At 36.6% G+C, this 22,888-nt stretch overlaps 1 protein-coding gene and 1 long non-coding RNA gene across 12 annotated transcripts in view; one reads left to right on the forward strand and one right to left on the reverse strand.

Moving 5' to 3' along the window:
* Positions 1–534: 534 nt before the first annotated feature.
* Positions 535–4,246, forward strand: LOC111502154 (uncharacterized). The gene is made up of 2 exons (XR_012467426.1): positions 535–962; positions 4,016–4,246. It is a non-coding gene; the product is annotated as an uncharacterized lncRNA (long non-coding RNA).
* Positions 4,247–13,009: 8,763 nt separating this feature from the next.
* Positions 13,010–22,888, reverse strand: part of brat (tripartite motif-containing protein brain tumor) — a 587,103-nt gene continuing 577,224 nt past the window's right edge. For 10 of the 11 annotated variants that reach the window (XM_074183192.1, XM_074183196.1, XM_074183195.1 and 7 more), the window contains one exon: positions 13,010–17,081. In XM_074183192.1, the coding sequence (XP_074039293.1) occupies positions 14,597–17,062 (2,466 nt within the window). In that variant the 5' untranslated portion in view covers positions 17,063–17,081 and the 3' untranslated portion in view covers positions 13,010–14,596. The remainder of the gene's footprint in view (positions 17,082–22,888) is intronic. The other variant, XM_023156155.2, reaches the window with a different exon arrangement.

Here is a 22,888-nt window from a genome sequence, read left to right on the forward strand (position 1 = left end):
ATTGATGACACTGGAGGGCCGGATTTGGCCCGCGGGCCGTAGTTTGGAGACCCGTGATGTAGACAATAGTATTTATAAAAGAACATCGTCACCAACGATAATTGTATGTGTTGGTTTATTCTCGAAAAAAACATTTATTTATGTTTAGACCTAAACATAAAACAAAAACCATGATTCGAAGAAAAAAAGTATAAGAAACATTTTTAGGTAATTTCTTGCTATACCTACAATTACACAATTTTTCTCTGATCTATTCTTATGATACTACCTTTCCTGGAAAATGCAAAAACCGATACTTTTGATCCTGAAACTATTTTTGAAAGAGGTAGGTTAGTTGGGGGTTTTTGTTTTTTTTGTACCAGTTATCAGCTCTACTAGAATTATTGCTAACTTACCATTTTTGGATATATTTAGCGAAGATCTGCTGTTGAACGAACGAAAACTATGCAAGTATCTGCTCTGTGGGGAAACTTGCATAAATGTTGGTCGGAATAATGAACAGGTGAATGTTTCGAATTTTTGTAACATCCATCAAACTCTCTCAAATGAATCTACTGAAAACACTTTTGCCACACTAGAACAAAATACTGCCTCTCGAAACTTATTTCGCTTATCAATTAACATCATCAGGTGATGACAATTGTAGTCATAGTTTTGATTATTTTCTTCTTTTCTCTGGAGGTTTTTCACATTTTACGTATAATGGTAGTGAAGGAGAAATCCACAAAATTAATCTCTCAAAAATATCCTCCTCCCAATTCAAATGAATTTGACTTAACTATCCTTATGTCATTGCGACAAAAGCAGAAGTGTCTTTTTCGGTTACATACAATCGTAATTTTATGAAAGAAATTATTGCTTCGTTTTCAAAGTAATCCAAAAAGGTGCTTATGGGGAATTGCAAGTACCTAATTGTTTTCGCCCAAAACTTCGAAACACATCTAGTGATTGATAGTTTCCATGTAAGTGAACTTTTACACTCTTTCGTTTATTACATTGTGTAATAGGGTTATATTTTTAGGAGTGACAAATTTTTGGGAAAGTGTTTGGCTTTGTAGGGTTTTTCCTACAATTATTTAGTTTAGAAACATTTAATTTCTTTATTGTTTTTATTTTTGTTTTATAAATTCTTGTTAGGAAATTAACTTTTCATAACTCTATTATCGAGCAGTCGTACAAAATGAAAAACATATGAATTTAGAACGAAGCCACTTGGCATGTTTCATTGTTAAAACACCTTTATGGGTTAGACATCGATGTTTCACCCTAGAAAAAAGTGTCTTACGGCGAAACATCGATGTCTACCAGTGAGGATGACAATGTCCCACGTAAGTGCAAATTTTTACCATTCATTTAGTCTAGAACTCCTGTGAATGATATCTGAATTTATTCCAAAACGAATGTCCGGAACACAAACTGAGTAGAGAATAGTGTCTTCTGTATAATTCAGTGTTCATGTAAAAGTATTTGTTTCGAAAGAATTTTTTTTTTCGTGTAATTCAATGTTTATATGAAAGTAGCTGTTTCAGGGGGGCTTTTCTTCTTCTTCTTTACATTATCTACACATCCATGTATAGAGTTACTTATTTTAAAATTGATTACTTCCTTCCTTTCTTTGGAAGATTTCCACATTTTTTTGTAACAAGATGGAGTAGTACGAAGCCAAATACATTGTGTAGTTTAGCACATTTTTCCCAAAACATAATTTATTTTTGAAAAAGTACCTACTGGTTTTATTTTCGATTTCGAAAACTAATCAATCCTCGGTCAATTGAAACCATTTGTCCAAATCCTTCCACGATTCAAAGGGTAGAAGTAATTAAGATAATATTATTATTATTATTAGTTAGGAAAAACACAAGTTTCTGTTGAAATATACATAAGTTTTTTTCAGAAAAAAGGCACAGAAAGCTCGCATTTACACAGTTATTTTTCGGAAAAAGGTGGAAAGGGGAGGATATGTGTTAAATGGGAGGTATTTGTTAAATAAGTTGGGTTTGAAGCAAATGAAATGCTTTATTAGATATACACCACTGCAATAAATACACGCTTTATAACAAACTGATATGACTTAATCATCAAAAGTTGTACTAAAAATACACTTAAATGAATAAAATAAATAAATAGAATATAAAATCCAATTTTAACGAGGACTGAACATGTTTTGAACGGGATCGAGATCTGATGGCTTGGACTGAGAAATTTGGTCAAACTTCCAAAAATACATTCTCACCGCACTCCAATTCCACCAGAACAAATTCAGCTTTTTGGATGTACAACATTTTTAATAGTTATCCTTAAAATTGACCCGAAAACTATTGACTAGGCACACTTATTTCATAACAAGAACTGTTCTATGAAAAATAGAAACTTTTTTGACAATAAAAGAAACAGTTAAATCAATAAAAGAATCCCTCCGGCTCCTGATTTCGAAGCCGGACCTCACAACGGTTCAATTTTTTTTCGATTTTTCAAAATACTTTATATCATTACATCAACATATAAATTATTATTTTTGTAACATGACCAACAGTGTATACATGGAATGCTTAAATTCAGCCAGATAATGTGCTCCAATATAGTAATCGAGTGACACATACTATAATAGTAACGATCATATACAAAATAAATTCTTCGGAATTCGATCATCAAAGAAAACTATTATAGAGGGCTCTTACATCACTTGATCTCACTTTATACGTGTAACCTTGCCTTGAACAGGCATTAGTAGAAATTGGAGTGGTACTTCTTGAGTACTGAGTCTTGACATACTTATAGTTGCATGAAGTTAATCTGATTTTTTCTCAGTTTTCGTTTCGATATCGCGAGTGAATAAAATAACAAACCACCTTCTCTGCGTCAATGCTTTTATATATACTGTTCAAATTGTTATGTTATCTACTGTCAAATACCTTCAGGATTGAAAATTTTCATAGCTAATAATACCTCAAAGTTAATAAGCATGTAATTGCATTGCATTTGAAGTGCTGCATTCCAGTCGAAAAAAGAGAAAATTTCGAAAATAAACATGCCACAAATTTTATTCATTTTGTTAACTTATATAATAGACCATATTTTTTCCTATCTCTGACACTTTTGTTACTTAGTAATAGCATTTTTTTCCCAAAAATTTTCAGCAAAACATTTGAAATATCGAAAATGTTCTGGATTACATTTCATCACGACTCACAAGGTCTACAAAATCTTGTAAGTTTCAGTACTTTCTAAAGTGTGTGTGAAATTTTGATACAAAATGTCAAAAATCTGGGAAACCCCAAGATTGCTTTCGAGAAATGTCACAGAACTTCTTTTCGAGACTAAAAAGGAACGTTCTATAAGAAAATCTTATGAAGTTCCTATACACAATTCAAAAAACTGTAATAATGATGGGAATTTCAACACCTGTAAGGTTTTTAAATGTCACCACAATATACTTCAGTATTTTTTGGATATTTCTGGAATTTTTATGTTAAATGATCATATAATGTGAATCATAAAAAAAGTATTGATTGTAGTTGATCATTGCCAAGTTAGACTACTTGAGAAAGGAAATGAGCTTTGTTGAAATGAGTCGATCAAGATAATTTTTGAAATACATTGCAGAGGTGTTAGACCTTTGACTGTAATATTTTCAACGCAGTAGAATATCACTATACTTAATTTTCTAGTGTCTAGTCACACTTCAATATTTCAGTCTTTCAGGTATGAGACATTAACATAACATTTTTCAAATTTATCATTTGCACTGTATAAACCTTAAGCAGGACAAACAGTAGCTCTGTGAAAATTGGTAAAAAACTTATATTGCTGCCCCTGTACTCATAACTTTGATTCAACTTGAAATGTTGAGATGACAAATGCATTCCTTGGGTTGGAAAAATATGTGACATTTCATTGTTTGTATTTGTCCTGTTGAACTTTCGTAAACGGATATGTCTGTGAATATAAAAGCCCTCTGGAAAGAGTTACACCTAAGTATATAACATTTTGATTAACAACTTTGAAAATACTTTAGACAGTTAATTGCCAACAAGTGGAGTACAGTATTTTATTGTCCACTGCCGCAAGAAAACCAGTGTGTCGGTGCACTTTTGGTGAGAGGGATGCGAGCATGCGCAGAAACTCTACTAGGCCAAGCAGGGGACCAACTTAGGCCACGTCGTCGAAAAACTCTTTTGCTTAACATTTGTTCATGATAATGTATTTCAACAAATATAGCTCAAAAATATATTACATACTCACATTATATTGCCATCAATTTTGCAATTATAAGTACATACTAACGCATCAGTCTTTAGAGAAGAAGTAATATGGAAACTTAAAGGCGTGCTTATTAAAATCAGAGTCCGGCGAAATAACCGCTCATCGTTTCGTTAGCCTGGTTTTTATTTATATCAAATATCACTTTTCTGGAAGCTTTTCAATTCGTTCTTACCGAACAACCAATTTTAACAACTCGGAACGTTATCCCTTTTAGATGCCGAACGAAAGCCACTCCATGCCAGGAAAAGGGGATGCTTTTATTTATTACGTCGGGTCGTTATTTCCCCTTATTTTAAAAACGCACCCTGGGTTTCCATATCAGACTTAAGCTTAGGCGCGAAAGCACGCGATTCAAAACTACACAGAGGACATAAGCGCAGGAGAGCGGAAGCAACAAAAGAAGCACATTATCGGGAACGACAAACGCCATTTTGAAATATGGCTCAGATATGTGTAGAATGACCTAACACATACTAAAATTCATCATTGTTAAATGTCTTTCGGCATCTCACCAACATAAAGACGTGAAATCGAGTGCTGATTGAATATGGGTAATCTTTGCGACGCAACTGAATATTTTTCAGGTTGTTGAGAAAACATATCGACTATGTGGAGAGCTATCATTTCAAAATTACCTATACTTAGAACAAAACAGATTTCAAACTCATTCATATGTATCGAGTCTCAGACTATTTTATTCTTCATTGAAAGTTTTGAACAGAACAGTCGTTGAATGTGGAGGCAGATATAAACTTAAATTATGCTCAAGAATGAACTGAATACATTATTGAAATCGGTTGTGTGAAAAGAGTTTGGAGCCAGATTTTTTGTTTCAAATCATTCTTTGGTTTTATAGTTGAAGGTTCTAGAGCTATTTAGCATAGTTAATATTTTGAACATTAATAATATGAATAATATTATTGACTACTCGCATTGAGAACGTGCGTTCGAATTTCAACATTCTAAGGTCGGATCACTGCTACTAATAAACGAAAGTGTTCTTAGAATGTGATAATACTGTTAGTTTTTTATGCGGATGCCTAGGTTTCCAATCTTGACTTTTGTTTCGAAAACCTAAGTCATTGTGACATTCCAAGGACAATGTTGTTGATTAATACCAGTAATCTGAGGTTTCAATGTAGAAAATTCAGTTATCCAAGACACCATAAAATAATGGAACATTATATGAACCTAGATATAACATTTTTAGCGAAAAAAGTTTGTTGTTTTTACAGGGTGGATCATATGTGATCTTCAATTTCAGTGGGCGATTCCCTATCACAAGGGATTTTTTATTAAATTTTCTGATTGCTTTTCATGTAGGTAATATCTGGTTTTTGCAAGTTTGATATTAGCAGACACAATTAAAGATACTTGAGCTTTATGGTTCCGAAAAAAGTCTTCCCTGAATGGGTTTTTATAGTAATGAACGTTCCAATTTCGGCACTTTTATGAATTTTATAGTAGGACCTTTATAGACACCTTTCGGATATAATCCAACGCCCTTCGTGGTATTAGCTAGGGTAGTAGTTGTTTTCTGATAGGTGTCAGTCCATTAACCTACAGTGTAGGTGTAGGTAATTTGAGACTGGCCTAAACAAAGTCCTCTTAGATAATTTGATTTGCAGAAAAATATTCAGTTGCAGCCAAGTGGGAAAAAAGAGTACTTTTTTGAAAATCCTCGAGTATTTTACTCATTAGTAACACAGGTTGAATTTATTCGAACTCCGAATCGCATTTTTGCGAAAATTCGACGCATCCGAAACACATTCAAAATGAGTTCTATACACATATAACACGCAAAAATCTATTGCTATGGCGACCATTGGCAGGAACGATTACGGACAAAGCGGCTATGATGCTAGTTTGGCGTGTCCGGAAAGGACCCATGAGACTATACGGGCCGAATCCAAACCTGGGATGAGCGACCCCGCCCATACAGCCAGAACCACACGGGTCATGTTTTTCAAAATGTGCGGCTTTACAACAAGAAAACACTTAAATATATCATAATATAATATGTTGATAAACTCGAAATTTGCCAGTCCTAACAAATACCTAAAAAACTACTTCACAAACCATTCCCGGGGTCTAGGCGAGAGTATACCAAAGTTTCGAACGCGATTTTGTAAAACATATCGATAAAGGAAAATATGAATCAAGTCATTGGAAATACGATTCCGACCAACTTTGGATCGATAAAAAATATTGGTTTTATATTTTACAGCGAGTAATGTGATTTATTTCTGCAAACATTATTAGGATTATTCGAAATAGATTTTAATTCAATTAGATATAGGAATAAAATACTTTGTATAATTTCCACTTACTTAATGTATTGATATTAATACAACCAAGGTTTCGGTTTTTACACCATTCTCAAGTGTTCTAGCACTACTGTAGTAGTGCTACTGTGGTAATGCTAGAACACTTGAGAATGGTGTAAAAACCGAAACTTTGGTTGTATTAATATCAATACATTAAGTAAATTATACAAAGTATTTTATTCATCTAATGATGAATTTCCACAAAATAAATAAGTCATCAATATCACAAATTTTAATTCAATATAGATGATGCAATTAAAGAACGTAAGAGAAAAATAAAACATTTTCAGTTTAGGAAATGTTATGAGAACTTTTATACGTAAAAACACGATTTTCAACTTTTTCTTCCACAATTACTTTTCCAGATTCTTTAAATAAGTTTCGTATAAACGGGTTTCGGGGATGCTGAATCTGAAATCAATCACTACTTTTTTCATCGTGAAATTATATACAAATAAGGTCTTATACTTTTCTTTGTAGGATTTGGGTATAATACACAAGAATTGAACTTGTTGAAATACTTTGATAAAATTCACAATAAAAATGCAAAAAAAAACAAAACGTTATTTTGATTAATTCATCCATTCATAACTTCAGGGATTGATTTTCAAGGCAAATTGAAGTACTAGTAAAATAATTGATTTTTTTCAGTAGGAAAACTTTATTCGTCTTGAACTAAACACTGAATTGAGAAGGAAATTCATTAAAATAAAAAATATCTTCCGATAAATTGTTTTTCTTCATTTATATTATGTTCGGCATTCCGTACAGATTCAAATCTATCAATACGAGTGAAACCGGGAAATGAATTTCCTCATTATAAAGTAACAGCAGGGATCGGAGACTAAGAACACAAATCTTCCCACGTCATTCCGTCAAAAGATATTTTTTTCAAAAACCTGTACAAATTTGGCACAACATATGATACAAATTGTTCATTATTGTCAAGAAATACCTCAATCATATCAAATGAATACGCATTCAACCAAAATATTCGCCTGCAAATAAAAAATTTTGACTCGCACCAACATGAAAAATCAACTTTCAAATTTGCTTTACAAAATTGTGTTCATGCTTAAAATCTAAGTTCCCGGGAATTGTTACAACCATCAGGGAACGTACAAAGCACATAAAAATACATTATATTTATATAAAACGACTAGAATACCACGCAAGCAGATATTTGATAGGCGAATTTGCGGGCCACGCTTTTTTTGGAAATTCTGAAGCTTTGGTCCGCGATATCCAGCCAACAAAGCAAGGAAATTTTGGTGTAATAAGTACGATCAGTACAGTTAGTCATATTTTAATTACAACACATAATCCAATAATTTTTTGGTGTTTCACGAAAATGTGTGTGAAGAGCAGTTATTGCTTTCCTAATTGGCAGTTTTTACTTTTCCCAATCGAATGTTGACTAAAAATCTTTCACGATCTGTTTGATTTTGGCAGAGAGTAATAAACCTCAATTATGTATGAAAAACGCTTACAAATTGAGTAGTGTCCACACTGAGTCAAAAATGAAAAGGTCCACAACAGGTATTTCGGAAACGGTGAAAGACAGAGCGAGGTTAAACGGAAAAAGGTATCTTTATTGGGTGACTAGTAAGGTATTCTTTGAAAAGTGGAAACAATAGAACAATATTATAGAGTATGTTTCAAATCATTTATTTTTGTTGCTCAGATATTGTCTGGTGAAAATTTTTGAAAACGGGTCTGATTTGAGCCCTTGAATTTCAAGAAATTTTTTAAGCGTACCTATTTTGATTTTTCGTTTTGAAAATCCATCTTCAATTTATATCATTTTATTATGTAGGGTCCTGCTGTAATATTCAAGTTAATTTTGTTTTACTAGTTCTTAAATTTGAGTTCTATGATGCAAATTTCTACTACTAAAATCTGTTGTGCTTGGCGAAATATATATTGAATTTCAGTATTTTGGATTAAAAATTTCATAACTTTTTTTTATAATCTTGTAAATTAATACTGATCATATTTACAATCATTTGATATAGCCATTCTATCTAAATAATCAAAAAATTATTTTTCATTATTGAATTCTTCAAATACGTTTTCATTATTTCTCATTTTGCAAAACTAAAATACTGCTAGATGAAATAAATGTTGAACAAGACTCCATTTGCGAAAAAGAATTATAAATATTGTTGGTCTCCGACGTTAGTTTCCGTTATTATTGAATTATAGCAGGACTGTACTCAAAAAAAGTATAAAAAAATAATGGATTGTTGACTAGGAGCTCTTTTATAATCATTGCTTTATCTTCATAACCGTTTCCAAATCCTTACCCTAGACCCAGTTTATACACATTCAAATTGAAACTTTTATTTTTATTATTTTATAAGCGTTTAGCTCATACAATTTCTTCATCAATATCTAATTGGCCATATACTATTCTATAGACCAAAGTGGAATATCAATTTGTAGAATACAAAAACTGTTGCTGGCAAAATCATTCACATTCGACACGACAACTGATATAAATGTTTGTTTGCTCTTTCCACAGAATATTATTTTTGGGTAATTATCAGCATTGGACGATATGTTAGTTTCACAATTGGAAAAGCTCTGATAACTTAAACCAAATTCCTATATCAATTGAGCAAAGTCCTTGGTCTAACAGTTTTGAATATAAATGTCTATTTTATAAAAAATAATTCTAATTGCGTTACATTTAATTTTGATTAGAAGTTTTGATTGATACGGCTGATAGTTCAAAAATAAAAACTGCCAATTTCTCTAAAAGTATAAACCTTCTGTAAGGTCGATCCCCAGCTTGATCATCACTAGCGATCATAATGATTTGTTGCAAAGAAAATAATTTTCTGTGACATCCCTACTTCAATAATGGAATACTCTAATTTCGTGCGATTTCCAGAGGAAGTGAATGAAAAGGAACTGATGAAGCATGGGAAAATACGTAGCAGCCGACTGAGTCAACGGACGCTGTTTTATTGATCTGTTTGGGTGAATTACAGCCATGAATGATTCCTAGGGAGATATTTCCCTCTTCTCAGTTCGGCATTTTCGCAAGGTTCCATTTCCTTTCAGCGGCGTTGATCTTCAATAATTCATAACGGAATAGAACAGAAACAATTCAGTATTCGATATAAAAGAAGCTGCTCTAGTAGTATATAAATCTTAGCGAAGTTTAGCGTCTGATTGTTTTTTTTTATTTTGGTAAATTCTCTCAAATATCAAGAGCTATCACCGTTCTACAACAAACGTTGTGTGTACTTTTTTTTCATCTCAGAAAAACTGAATTACGTTCGTTCACACACACATACCACCTGTATTTTCAAAGGATATCATTTTGCGTAACATGACTTCACTGGTACTGCATTTTGACAAATAGTTTAGGGCGACTTTTGCCGCTAGAAGGCGCTGCAAAACTCTAGGAGAATAAAGAGGTTACCATGGGATATGCATATGTTGTAGATAGTGTTTGTATTTTTATAATGAGCTTTCAATATTCAGTTATCAGAAACTAGATTGAACTTTCATTTTATTCTAACTTTTATGTCGGACAACTGCAATATGTTAGATAATTTCTAATACATACACATACATACATGAGTTTGCCGATGGATTAATCGACTTGGAGTATTATTTTTAATTTCTTTGCTAGATCTCGACCACTCCGTAGTCTCTCAGAATAAATATCAGATTTTGAAGACAAAAATCAATAAAGTTGAAAACATTGAAGCACCAAGTAACGGTGAAATCATATTTCGCAAAATTGTATAGATAAAAATTTTCCTGGACTTTGTAGGTGATACTGGTTTTGATTGTTTCATGATAAATTATTCCATGAACACAGTTTTTTGTTTCAATGTTTTTTTTCCAATCAATATAATACCAATAAACAAAAGCATGAGGATCGACTTCTGAAATCTTTCGAGAACTATCCACCATCTGTGCAAAGTGATAACATCGGGGTATGGGAAGGCATTTCCGATCATCACAGTCTGTTAAAGAGGTTCTGTTCGAGCGCAAAAATTGGGTATTTTAGAGTGGACATTGCGGCATGGCGCATTAACAGTGCACAACAATCATCTACAACATGAGCAAATATTTATAAAAAACTATTTCTGAAACAACTCATGCAGCGCGTAACAACAGATATTGTGCAGAAATGTGTAGGTATGGCCAGCCTCAGAAGTGAAAAGTGAGTTGAGGCATCTACGGGGCTGGCAACAAACAGGACTAGATCAATAACTTGCGCCCGCCGCTTAAACGGGGCTTTTTTCCGTAAAACCAGGAAAATGTGCTGAAGACGCTGAGACATGATTTTACTCTCAATGTTCATAATTATCCGTTACCAATTCTGGTAGTCTATTGATATTCCTAATCTAAGTTGATATGCCAGGAAATACAAATTCCAGATCAAAAACTTATGGAATATAGCAATCAGGAGTTGGCCACTTACCGATTGAGATGGCAAAAATCTTAATTTTGGCAAAAACTGATTGTCAATGAATACAGCGTATATTTTCCTGGTCGGTGACAAATGAAGCTAGGGTAGGTGTGCAGTGTTTTGTGATGAACATAGAAACTTACTACATATTTACACTCTCCACCTGAATCCAATAGAGTTATGTTCCCTAGATTAATTGACATGAAGGTAAACGTAACATATTCAAGTGACAGATCAATAAATTGGGACCAAGAATCCAAGTTTGGTTGTGCGTGTGTCGAAGAAAACTTTTGAGAAAAATCTCATAGTGACCATGGCGAAAAAACTCATCTACTTATCATTCAATACTGAGGTTGACGAAATGAACAAGTGGATATCCTAATCCGAGATATCGACTTGATATACTACTCGAGTTTTTTTAGTAAAGATATATTCAATTTGATGTATAAATGAATATCAAAGGGTTTTTGCCATATACCCCTGCAGAACTATTTTCAATTAACTACTGTTCAAAATGCTTTTCGATAACCTCATGACGAACCCAATCAAGACTAACAGTGTGGAGGTATAAATCATCTACCTTCTTCAGACAATAAGTGCTGTCAGGTATTCATAAGTAACAATCTGTAACTAATTCGTTCTGTTCTTGACATACTGAGATGAAGATAATTTTATTATGAACACGACAAAGTCTTATAGTTGCAGAAATTTCAAGTTTCAAAGACCCAATAAAAGACCTCAGTGCGAAGGATTATACGTAGAAACTCATTCAAATTATGAATTGTGGTCTTAGTATTATGTTCACAATGAAATTACGTATGTTTCAATATTTTAATGTATAATTTTACACCAGAAAACCTTGGAAAAGAGTAGGCAACTATATTTTCGCATTTTACTAAGATCTTTCTTTCAGTCTTGACGGGTGCTCGATAGGAATTATGATAAAATATATAATCAAATATTCAATTACAGGTAGTTTTGTTTGGATATAGGGCAGAAGGTTATCACCTTTCTTTGTTTGTACATTATATTGTGAAAATATACATTTGATTACGAAATTCGACAAGGGATGTTCTTCTATCTAGTTTGGATTCCAGATATCTTGCCAGTGGGACGATAAATCTAAAAACAAACCATTCTTGGCCACAATTCGTTGGGTTTCTGGCAATTGCTTTATCACTAAGAAGATCTTTACCAGAAAAGATGTGTTGTTTAATTCAGTCTTACCGAAAACGTTATGCTTTTAACTCAGACATACTGAGAAACTGCCTACTTAATTTTACTTCAAAATATACTACGCTACTAATACTAATGACTATGATACGAAAAAAATCACACATGCCTATACTAGGTATATAGGTTTTGCTTATTTGGGCCCAAGGAAGATTGTTCAAACAAGTTCTTCAACATTACACAAGCTTTTCCGTAAGGAATAATATCATCACACTTACTTCTAAGTACAAAAGTACAGTAGGTCTGTATAGAAAGGGAGGCTGTAATACAGCTGTGCCGTGCTACCTTGAGGCTCAGGAAAGGGATTTGGAAGAGATTGGAGGCAATCACCAAGATGGATCGAACGAGGTAGATTCAGATCAACCAAGTTTCCGCATGCGTTTCAGAGTGAAAATATCTGAGACTAATATATGTCAACCCTCACAACTTTACCAGTGTGATTCATGAAGTGTATAAATTTTTTTGCAATAGAAAGTAAGTATATATCCGATAACCACATGAGATATGCTTAGAATGGTTTCAACTACCATAAATAGGAAATGAAAGTATTCCTGAAATAGTTCTACTTTTGTCAATCACTTTCTGTAACGTTTGGGGATATAGTTTTATTGTGAAATTGATGAAACAAATTCACAATTATTGCACAGTTAATGAACTACACAGTACTAGGTGAGGTCATTAAGGAAACTTGACTCATCAGAAAACCTCTGGCCATTCGACTATACGCAAGAAAAAATAAATAAAAAACTAATTGAAAACTGCAAGAAATGGTATTATTAATTAAAAAAAGCATTTACAACAAAAAATCAAAGAAAAACAAAACAATGTACATTTAATTTAAGAACAATTTTACCATTAAACTAATATATAATAACAACAGGTTTAAAAAATGTAGTAATAAAAAACGGAGCGCCGTGTTGCATCCAGTGTTCTCATTCCGAGTCTTCCGCGTTTCAAGGTGCCCATCCCAGGACGTCCAAGAACGATACAAAAAAATGTGTACTCCGAACATGACACTTTAAAACAACATATAACACTTATCGAATGGGCACCAGGAAAGAGGCGGCCGGTGAGCCTGGATACCGCAGGGATCTCTAATTGAGGGCTGGCATTTGGATTGAGATCGCTCAGCCCTCGCGAAATTGCGATCAATCGCCTCCTGATCTCAAAAAACAACAATGATATAATTTAAATAATAATAAGATATAAATTATTGTAAAAAAACTCGAGTTCCATCGAGAAAAAAATCACGGGGATTGATTCTGGATAAAACAAACAAAAAAACAAATACTGATAAAATGTATCCATCGCACCCACACGATGTACAAAACAAGTTATATCGCAGCATTATCAGTCGTAACAAAAGAAGTGGGTATCGACAGATGGAAGTTGATTTAGCATTAAGCTAGTCGGACAAGACGCACGAACTTCAACTGTTGGCTGTATTGTGCTATCAAGCCCATGATTTTGTTCCGAGGGCAGAAAAAAATAAAAAAAATAAATGAACGAGAACCTAGCTACTAAGTATATAGTCTTGAATGGCGCAAATCGGCCCAGGAATACGAGAGCTCGTACGTGCCCTCGAGTTCGATATCTTAAACTTGGCAGCATTAACAAACAAATATATTACTACAAAAAACTACAACTAATTAAAAAAATAGAGATGGTGAAGAGATGCTTGCATGCACCACACTTACTAATATTACTTGTGAATAACAAAACTAAAAATAAACATAAACAATGCCGACAACGGTCGATCCCGAGCGGCTGGAAATAAGGGCACACGGCACGCGGTCGTATTTCATCGATAATATAAACATCCACAAGTGGGGGATAAAGAGAGAACAATAAAAAAAGATCTAATTCAAAAGTCCGTAGCTGACTAGGGTCCGTAACAACGCGGCATCCCGCAAACAACGAGCTCTATTTCTAAGAACATACACAACATCATACACGCATATTAAAATAGATCATTATCATCGGAAACTGCTCAATTTAAATTACAACAATGGCCCAGGCACCACGCGATGCTTGGTTAACATTTCTAATCTGAATAATAATATCCCTGTTTTAAAAATTGATAATTTGGTCATACAACATAGGCGACAGGTGGCCGAAGCGGCAACGCTGTCCAGCTTACGCATTGTCAAACGTTATAATATTAAAAATATCAACATGTGAAATACGGTACAAAACTATGACGATAATAATCGTGACAATTTTGACAACTTTAAAAAAATAATAATACAATCAACAGACCAGCATCCGACCACTCCATTCAAAAATGCATCAACAAAAAGTGTTGGGAATGGCTGCTGGAGACCCTGCCTGGAATTGCCTACAGGCCAAGGGGGGGTACCTGTACGTAACGATAGATATAAAGCCGGTAGTCTTTGCTGGCCAAAACAACGGAACCGTCATCCATGAGGGCGACGTCGAAACACTGCGCGTGCTTTACTTTGCTCTCCAGAGCAGACACCAGCTGTCCGTCTTGGGTGAAGATGGTCAAGTTGAAGTTGTTGTGGTTGTCGGCAATGAGAATCTCGCCATTGGCATTGATACCAACTCCTATGGGGTAATTAGTAATTCCCTCTCCGCCAATTTGCCGTAAGTAAACGCCTTCATAACTGAAAACTTTAACGCAATGAGCTCGGTTGTCGCTGATGAAGATTTCCTGTTTATCATTTACGACAACGCCGTTGGGGAACTCCAAGTGTTTGGAACACCCGAATTTCTGAAGCACGGCACCGGTTTGATCAAATATGATAACTCGCATTACTTTGCATTCGACAACGACAATGCGCCCCTTATTGTCCACGGTTACACCTCGGGGGTGTTGCAAAATGTTCGCTCCGAATTTGCGCACGAACTGGCCGTACTGGTTGTAAATTTGGATTTGGTGTGTGGGAGAGCGCTCGGTGACGATTATATCGCCGGAAGTACGTACTACAGCGACGCGGTTCGGGTACAGCAACTGTCCATCGCGTTTGCCGCACTCTCCAAATTGAAACTTGAACCTACCCTCCTTGTCGAATATCTGAATTCGATGGTTGTTGGTGTCAGCTACGATAATGTCGTTCTGGGCGTTGACGGCCACTCCGCTCGGTTCGGTGAACTGACCCTCCATCACACCGAACTCCCCGAACTTGCAGTGGTAGATCATCTTTTGTCGTTTTATCTGAGACTTCGGAGGGAAAATCGCAGTCGACATGAGCTTGCTTGTCAGATCTAGCATGGGGTCGTTCTGAGGGGTGTTGCTTAGCGAATACGGATCGGAGGTTCCGTTTTGGAAAATGCTATCGGTGGTTCCGCCGTTCGACCACTTTTCGTAAGGGTTGATGCCGTTGAGATTCAAATCGCCCATGGTCGTGGAGAATGGTCCTAAGCTATTGGCACTACTGAACCGTTTGCTGATTATGTTTGATTCGAACGGTGACGTGGACTGGCTGGATCCAGTCAACGGAAAGGGGCAGTGGATACCGCTGTTCAAGCTTCCTGAGCTACCGTTCACGCTACTTCCACTGGAACTGGATCCTCCTCCACCGGTAGGTCTTGCAATCGGTGGCTGTTTGCTTGGACCGACTACTGTCTCAGAATTAGATCTAACATAACCAAAGGTGTTTCGAACTCCAACTTGAATCGCTTGGTAATTGGATACGAATTCCAGTTCACTAGCGGATTGTACGGCTTGGTCTATATTGCAACTCATGAGACTCTGCAACTTAGTATCTAGTATTTTTTTGAACATTAGAATTTCAACAACTGTAGCGCATTTGCCCAATCTATCTACGAATTCACAAGTTTTATTTATTTGTTCGCACGTTTCCTGTCCTTTCTGCGTCGCCACGTTTAGGGATATTTGTTTTGCGCTGAATACACTTTCCAGTTCTTTGAGAAGTTCTTGTTTCCTTTCCTCCAGCATGGATCTGTAGAAGAGGAAGGTGTCATTGATTTCATTTTGAGCTTTGTGATACTGGACTTGTAAGCGACTTGAAACGTGTTCCGCATTCTTCAAAACATTTCTTATATCGGTAGCTTTGCCCTTGGCCTCACTGATTCCATGGTGGATAGCGTCGATATATTTGGGAGCAGCATCGTTCAAGTGTTCGTAATCGTGAAGCGCTGCCGGGTGATCCATGCTTAGACACTCTTTGCAAATTGGCACGAAACACGTGTTGCAGAAGTATTTGAAAACTTCGGATTTATGTTTGTGACATATCATTTTTTCGCTCAATATTTTATCAGAGTTTCCAATGATGCCGGTAGGGATCAAGCCGTTTCTGGATTCATCTTTGATCTCAGCGAGGTTCATAACCCTGTGCCCTTCGAAGCAGTGCATGAATTGATGTGCCATCACGCAATTTGAACACAAGTAATTAGCACAGTCCACACAACGGGCAACTGCGTCTAGTTTCTTGTGTTTGCAACCCGTACAATGCACAGGAGCTGAAATATAATCGTTGTTTGAATCTGAAGAGAAAAGGGCGGTGGTCAGAATACCTTCCAACAGCCCGGCGTTGCAACGTGGACACACACACTTGTTCTTGTCAAGACAAGAGTTGCAAATAGTATGGAAACAAGCTAACAATTTAGGATTGGAGACTGGATCTCTGCACTGCTGGCAATGGATTTCGGATGGGTCGCTGTCTCTGTCGAATGAGTCGCTGACTGGTGGAGAAGATCCGCTAGTGGACGATGGAGTATCGTCCAAGGGAGAAAGTGAAAGATAGTCGTGGGGTTCGCTGAATGATCCGATAGAATTTGCTCTCGTGAGGGATTCTATTGAAAGTGTTGGTGATGCCATCTTCAGTTACCCGTCATCCCTGAAACAATAGAAAAAAATTGTTAGCACTGGCATGAAAATCAAAAGAAGTGGTTACGTGAATTCATAAAGCAATTCACGGTGTACTACAGGGATATCATATGGGTGAAAATTTGCTTTTTCTTCGAAGTACTTCATATGCAAAAAAGGTGTGGTTATGAATTATTTAGGAATGAATACAACATATCGCACAACTTGCATTAATTGACCCTAGAGTACCATTCATTATTCTGAAAATTTCTACTTAAAGTACTGAATCTATGAAATGACATGTACTCTCCATATTAACGAACTGGCCGTTTGAATGCATTCCACAACCTATCTTTCTATAGTATATAGTATCTTCTCATAGTACATGTCAAAACATTTATGGAACAGGACCGTAAATGCACATTCGTGACAATAAAAAATAAGATGAAATTGAGAAATATTATAAAACACCCATTTCTGTTATTATTATTTCCATCTGAAGTAAAAGCAACAAAGCCGTCTACGACAGATTAATTGAACTGAATGACACGTAATTTAGATTATATTAATGAATCTATGCTGTTAGGATACTTTGGTACATTTCCCTTGCGTTTCTTATGGTTCATAAGACTTCAATGGCAAAAAAGAATATTAACATATCTAATTACCGTAAAAGTTAAGAGAACATTTGAATGCGCGTCCTCACTAGTACACGAATGCGAATGAGGCAGACCGAATCCGCATCGATTGGCTCGAGTTGAGCCGAGGCATACTTTAGTATCTGTGGGGTGTGCAAGTTTTATATCTATTTTAAAGTTAGAAGACAACACATGTAAAAAAAAACATAGATCAAGATTTTCTTCAAAATAATATTCAAGAAAAATACGTTCCAGTCGTATAATATTTCTTGACTCTAGTTTTTTATCTGCTATAGGAACCCTATAAACTCTCGACTTTTTTGTTTATCCATGCATGTGTTAATAAAAGCAAATAGTTTTGACCAAGCTTTTTCTTTTACAATTTTACGAACATTTCCATATTTTTATATTCATGAATGAGTTCCAAACACAACTCTTGGCTCCATTTCCTTTTCATTAGTGTACTTAACTCAAAAACTATCAAAAACACCGTAACACACGTTCACATTCAAAAAAAGCGTTCACGAACAGTTTGAAGCTGACTATGTGTCTTTGCAGTAACATGGATGTTCACAAAAAACTTTTACTGACTTATAAGAAAGGTCCCTGTACTGCACAGTTGGGTTGGCTGTCCTTGTTCATTTTTCACTGCCTGAACCACGGTGCATGCTATTTTTGGCGAGTGCATTAGCTTGGGATATGAGGGTTGAGCAAACCGCCAATCGGATGCCTGCTTTCACGTAGCCCCGCTGGATACGGGAATGACAGAATCACTTGTGGTTCTGTTATTCCCTAACTGAATGGCATCCCAATGATGGTTTAATCCTAAGATGTGTGAATCCGTGCCGAGCTGACTCTACGGAACCTTCGAGATACCGGGCGCCCTCTCGTCGTAGCATCGCCGTGTCACGGTAATGCGGGGCTCTGCCGTGATCGACCTTCTTTTCCTAGGTACTTGTGGGACTTTTATGGACAGAGTAAACTTAAAAATTATTCCTGACGCTGAGTCTACAGAGATGGATGTCGAGCTTACGACTCCAACTGACCTCCCTGTAAATTTAGATCAGGAGCGAGTCTACAGAGAAGTTGGATGTCGAGTTTACGACTCCAACTAACATCCCTGTAAATTTAGTTCAGGAGCGAGAGCTTCTCAACTCCCCAACTCCAGGAAATGACTGAGTCGTCTCCTCAAGAGCGGGTTACCTTATGAAACCGCCTTGAGCGGCCTACGCAGAATCTGTCTCAGGTGGAGGAACAAACCTCCCATGAGCAGGTTAGCAAACGTTTGCGCTCAAGTGGTGATTCACCAAAACCAGAGGCGAAAACGCTCTGCACAGGTGTAGCTGACGTGCGCAAAAATCCTCATATGGGAAGGTTGTCACGGGTATCAAGAGCCGTACTCTTGATCGGCTGATTTGAAAGACCACTCACAATACAAACTAATCGGTTTCGTTAAGAAACTGGGTTTATTTGGTCGAGTGTGAATAGGTGTAAGCTGCAGGAAAATCAGCAATTTTTTTGGTAGAGGCTAGAGCCAGTATGACCACGTGAAGCATCATGGTGGTGATAGGTTGCAGGGCAGTATATCTTCAAAAAGTCAGGTATTAAAGACACTGGTAGGCATACCTTCTGGATGTGGTATTATCTCACAGAAAGCTGATACCCCGATCTTACAGATCACGTGATTCTTCCAGAAATGCCAAATTCAATCAAGTGTAACAAGTAACAATTGGAATAATAGATTCCGTGTTAGGAATCACACGTTAAAAGGTAAAACCTCGTTAGTCTTTAGATCGCACAAGTTTCTCAAGTTCTGAGAGTGGCCGTTCGTATGGGGGCGACAGCTGATTAACGGAAAAACAGATTTTAAACAGATTTTTTTTAATTCCTTATTTTGTAATTTCAGCAATAGTGGTTATTCCTTTATTCCTTCATGTCCGTACCTTTATAAAGTACACCAAAAAATGTCGACAACGACACTGTTACGAGATTATTCGTCGGACAAAGGGATAAAACGGATAATTCGTCCGGAACACAAGGAAAAACCCTTGTTATGGACCGAATGACAAATGCTATTCCGAAGCAATAGGGGCATCGAACGATTGAAGGGCACCGTCGCTTATTCATCGGCGTCGGCGGCCAGAGAGAGTCAGAGCAAGCGATGAATCAGAGGTGGTGGCGGAGAATGCAACGCGGGGGTTGTCAATTCTTTCGGGGGCGAATGTTTGGACGAGTCTGGCGGGGTGGGAGGGAGTGCGCGATCGATGTACCGACTGAGGGGACTAATGCGTGTTGCCTAGCAACGGAGTAAGGGTTGCAACCCCACTTGAATTATTGCTGCAACAAGGTGGCTGGCCTAGCCAGACTAAAGTCTACGACGCGTTTTCGTTATTTTATTTTCGCTAAGTTTTCCGGCTTTTCGAAGCGATCGCAACGCAGTTGTTTATGCGTCAAGTGCAGAGTTTGAAAAAATACGACTCCACTGATGAGACTGCAGAAAAAAATCAAATACGCCTATGTGGTGATATCTCAAACTTTTCTCACGGTTAGGGAGACAACATCGTTTTGCTCGCTTAAAACTAAATAAAAAGCATATATTTCAATCCGCAGAAGGAAATTCACGTGGCAGAAGAAATTAATCTTCTGGAAGTTTCGCAGGTCAATGAACCCAACATAGCTTCTGAAGTAAGGGTGGGTATTTTCACAACGGAAATTATGCCGAGCTGAAGTTAACACCAGTTTTGTCGGAATCTTAGTAATTTTTTAATAATAGTATAGTCATGGTGCATGAGATGAGAAAAAATTTAGTTGACAGACGCGGGTACTGAACACAAGTTCAAGTATAAATACTTTTGTTCAGTTTTTTTAGGGAGATGAAGGAGAATGGCCATACTGACGTTAAAAAAATATTTATTCACTTTTAATTTCATTCGTAAAGTTGTAGGCGTCGAAAAGAAACGCCTTTCTAGTTCAAGTTTATTCTCATATAAAGCTTGTTCATCTCATTGAATTATAAAAAAAAAAGTTTTTGCAGAAACTCTAAACTGCAATTTCTGGCACAGTATATCTATATAAGCGGACACTTCAAAAACATGCTGACACATTGTCCATAATGGAAATTGTTCAGAAGAAAGGCGCGTAAGTTGAAAATAAATAGAGATGTATCTTCTGATGAATATAAAAAATTAGCGAACAGAGGCAGTGACGCAGATAAATAATTTTCCATGGGTAATCTTTCACTTCAACAAGTTCTACGAAAGTTCTAGGACACGAAAAGTTTGATTTGCTTTTCTATCCATTACAATACGAAACGTAAAACATTTTGGGACACCCAGTTTTCGATCAATAATGGAGCAAAACCAAACTGGGTTCGGCCACAGTTTTTACGAAGAAGGTCAAACGAGAAAAACAAGTAGACTAATTATAGCAAAATTCTGTGTGTCACGGTGATGGTGAGATTTAGTCGCAAAATTTCAATGAATCTGTAACAAAGGACTGGTTATGTTGTCAAAACCACGAAATGCCGGGTAGTCGATTGAACGCCTGATAATTAACAGCTGACTAAACTGGTAACGTGGGCGTTTGCAGATTGGTTTCGCTCACAGAGACAGAGCCGAGGATAAGCTCCTTTACTTTGATACCATTCAGGGAGATAATTTCTCATCACACGCAGTGTTTATGTTTCTGTATTCCCCGCAAAACTCATCGAGTGTTATTAGAATCAAGGAGCTACGAAGGAAAGTAGCTTAACGATGACTAATGAACTAAGAATAATCTATTTCAAATGTACTGAGATTAGAACTATGAACAGTATGCCAAATATTAATGAAAAGCAGATATCAGGAAACGTGTAGTACGAATTCTTCAAAAATCCTATCCAAAAATATATTACTATTCGTTTCCGGATTGCAGACGTGGTTAACATTTCACTTAAATTTACATATTAACGCAGAATATATAGTAATTCAAAAAAGGATACATTTTATGTATTCTTGTTCGCCCTTTTCAGAAAATTTACATCCATTTCTTCCTAACCATAAACCTTCAAACAAACTGTATTCAACATATGATTATTCTTTGCGAAGTTCAACCATTCTGTTACTTGCCTTCTGTCGTGTACATTTCTTCGTTTTTCAACGTTTTTCTGATGAATGTAGTCTTGAATGGAGCCCAAACGATGCAAGATAGTCACGGAAAGTTTCAAGGGCAGTGTGTTTGTTCTCCAAATGAGAAGTTTGTGATGATATCTTTGGAAGAGAGACAGAGTCCCTTCTTTCGATGTTCCTAACTGTATCAGTTTTGCTTGTGGTGTTTGGGTAACAAATAATATGGAACGCCGTTTTACTTTTTATTGTCACAAATATTCATTCCTCAATTTATTCACCTAACAATTTATTTGTTTGAATTTAATTGAATCATGCATTTGTTGGACACATTAAAAACGATTGCTCGCAAAATTTGTTCTAATTTAAATGACCATGCTTACCGGTGATCGACGCCGATCACCGGTAGGCATGTGGTTCACTATTGGAATTTGGACGACCGGTATAAACTAGCGTTACGCTAGTTGCACACACACACACACCGATTTTGGACGGCCGACTTTGTACTGGTCGTCCAAATTCCAATAGTGAACCACATGTGGGAACGGGACCTTGCACACACGCCGACCGGTGATCGTCGCCGGTAAAATACCGGTGAGCAGCCGTCCACTGCCACTGTATCGCCGGCAGTACCGGGAAGTAGTGGCGTACATGACTAAATACACTCTTGCATACTCACCGGTTTTTTACCGACCATTCCAGTCTCGAATGCTAGTTGCACACACACCATTTTGGACGGCGTTACGCTAGTTGCACACACACCGATTTTGGACGGCCAGTATAAAATCGGCCAATATTGTATTGGTAGCGGGTGCTTGCACACTCACCGGATTCTTATCGGTCAAACAATCAATTGCTTTGTTGTCGTAATTAGCACGCACTACCAAAACGAAGTTAATACGTAGTAACTACAATTTCACCGAGCATTCGAGACTGGAATGGTCGTTAAAAAACCGGTGAGTATGCCAAGAGTGTATTTAGTTATGTACGCCACTACTTCCCGGTACTGCCGGCAATACAGTGGCAGTGAATGGCTGCTCACCGGTATTTTACCGGCGACGATCACCGGTCGGCGTGTGTGCCAGGTCCCATTCCCA

The sequence above is a fragment of the Leptinotarsa decemlineata genome, unplaced genomic scaffold, assembly GCF_025532065.1.
Source record: "Leptinotarsa decemlineata unplaced genomic scaffold, Ldec_3_MD MMD2_tig00026336_RagTag_RagTag, whole genome shotgun sequence".
In the NCBI taxonomy this organism is placed as follows: domain Eukaryota; kingdom Metazoa; phylum Arthropoda; class Insecta; order Coleoptera; family Chrysomelidae; genus Leptinotarsa; species Leptinotarsa decemlineata.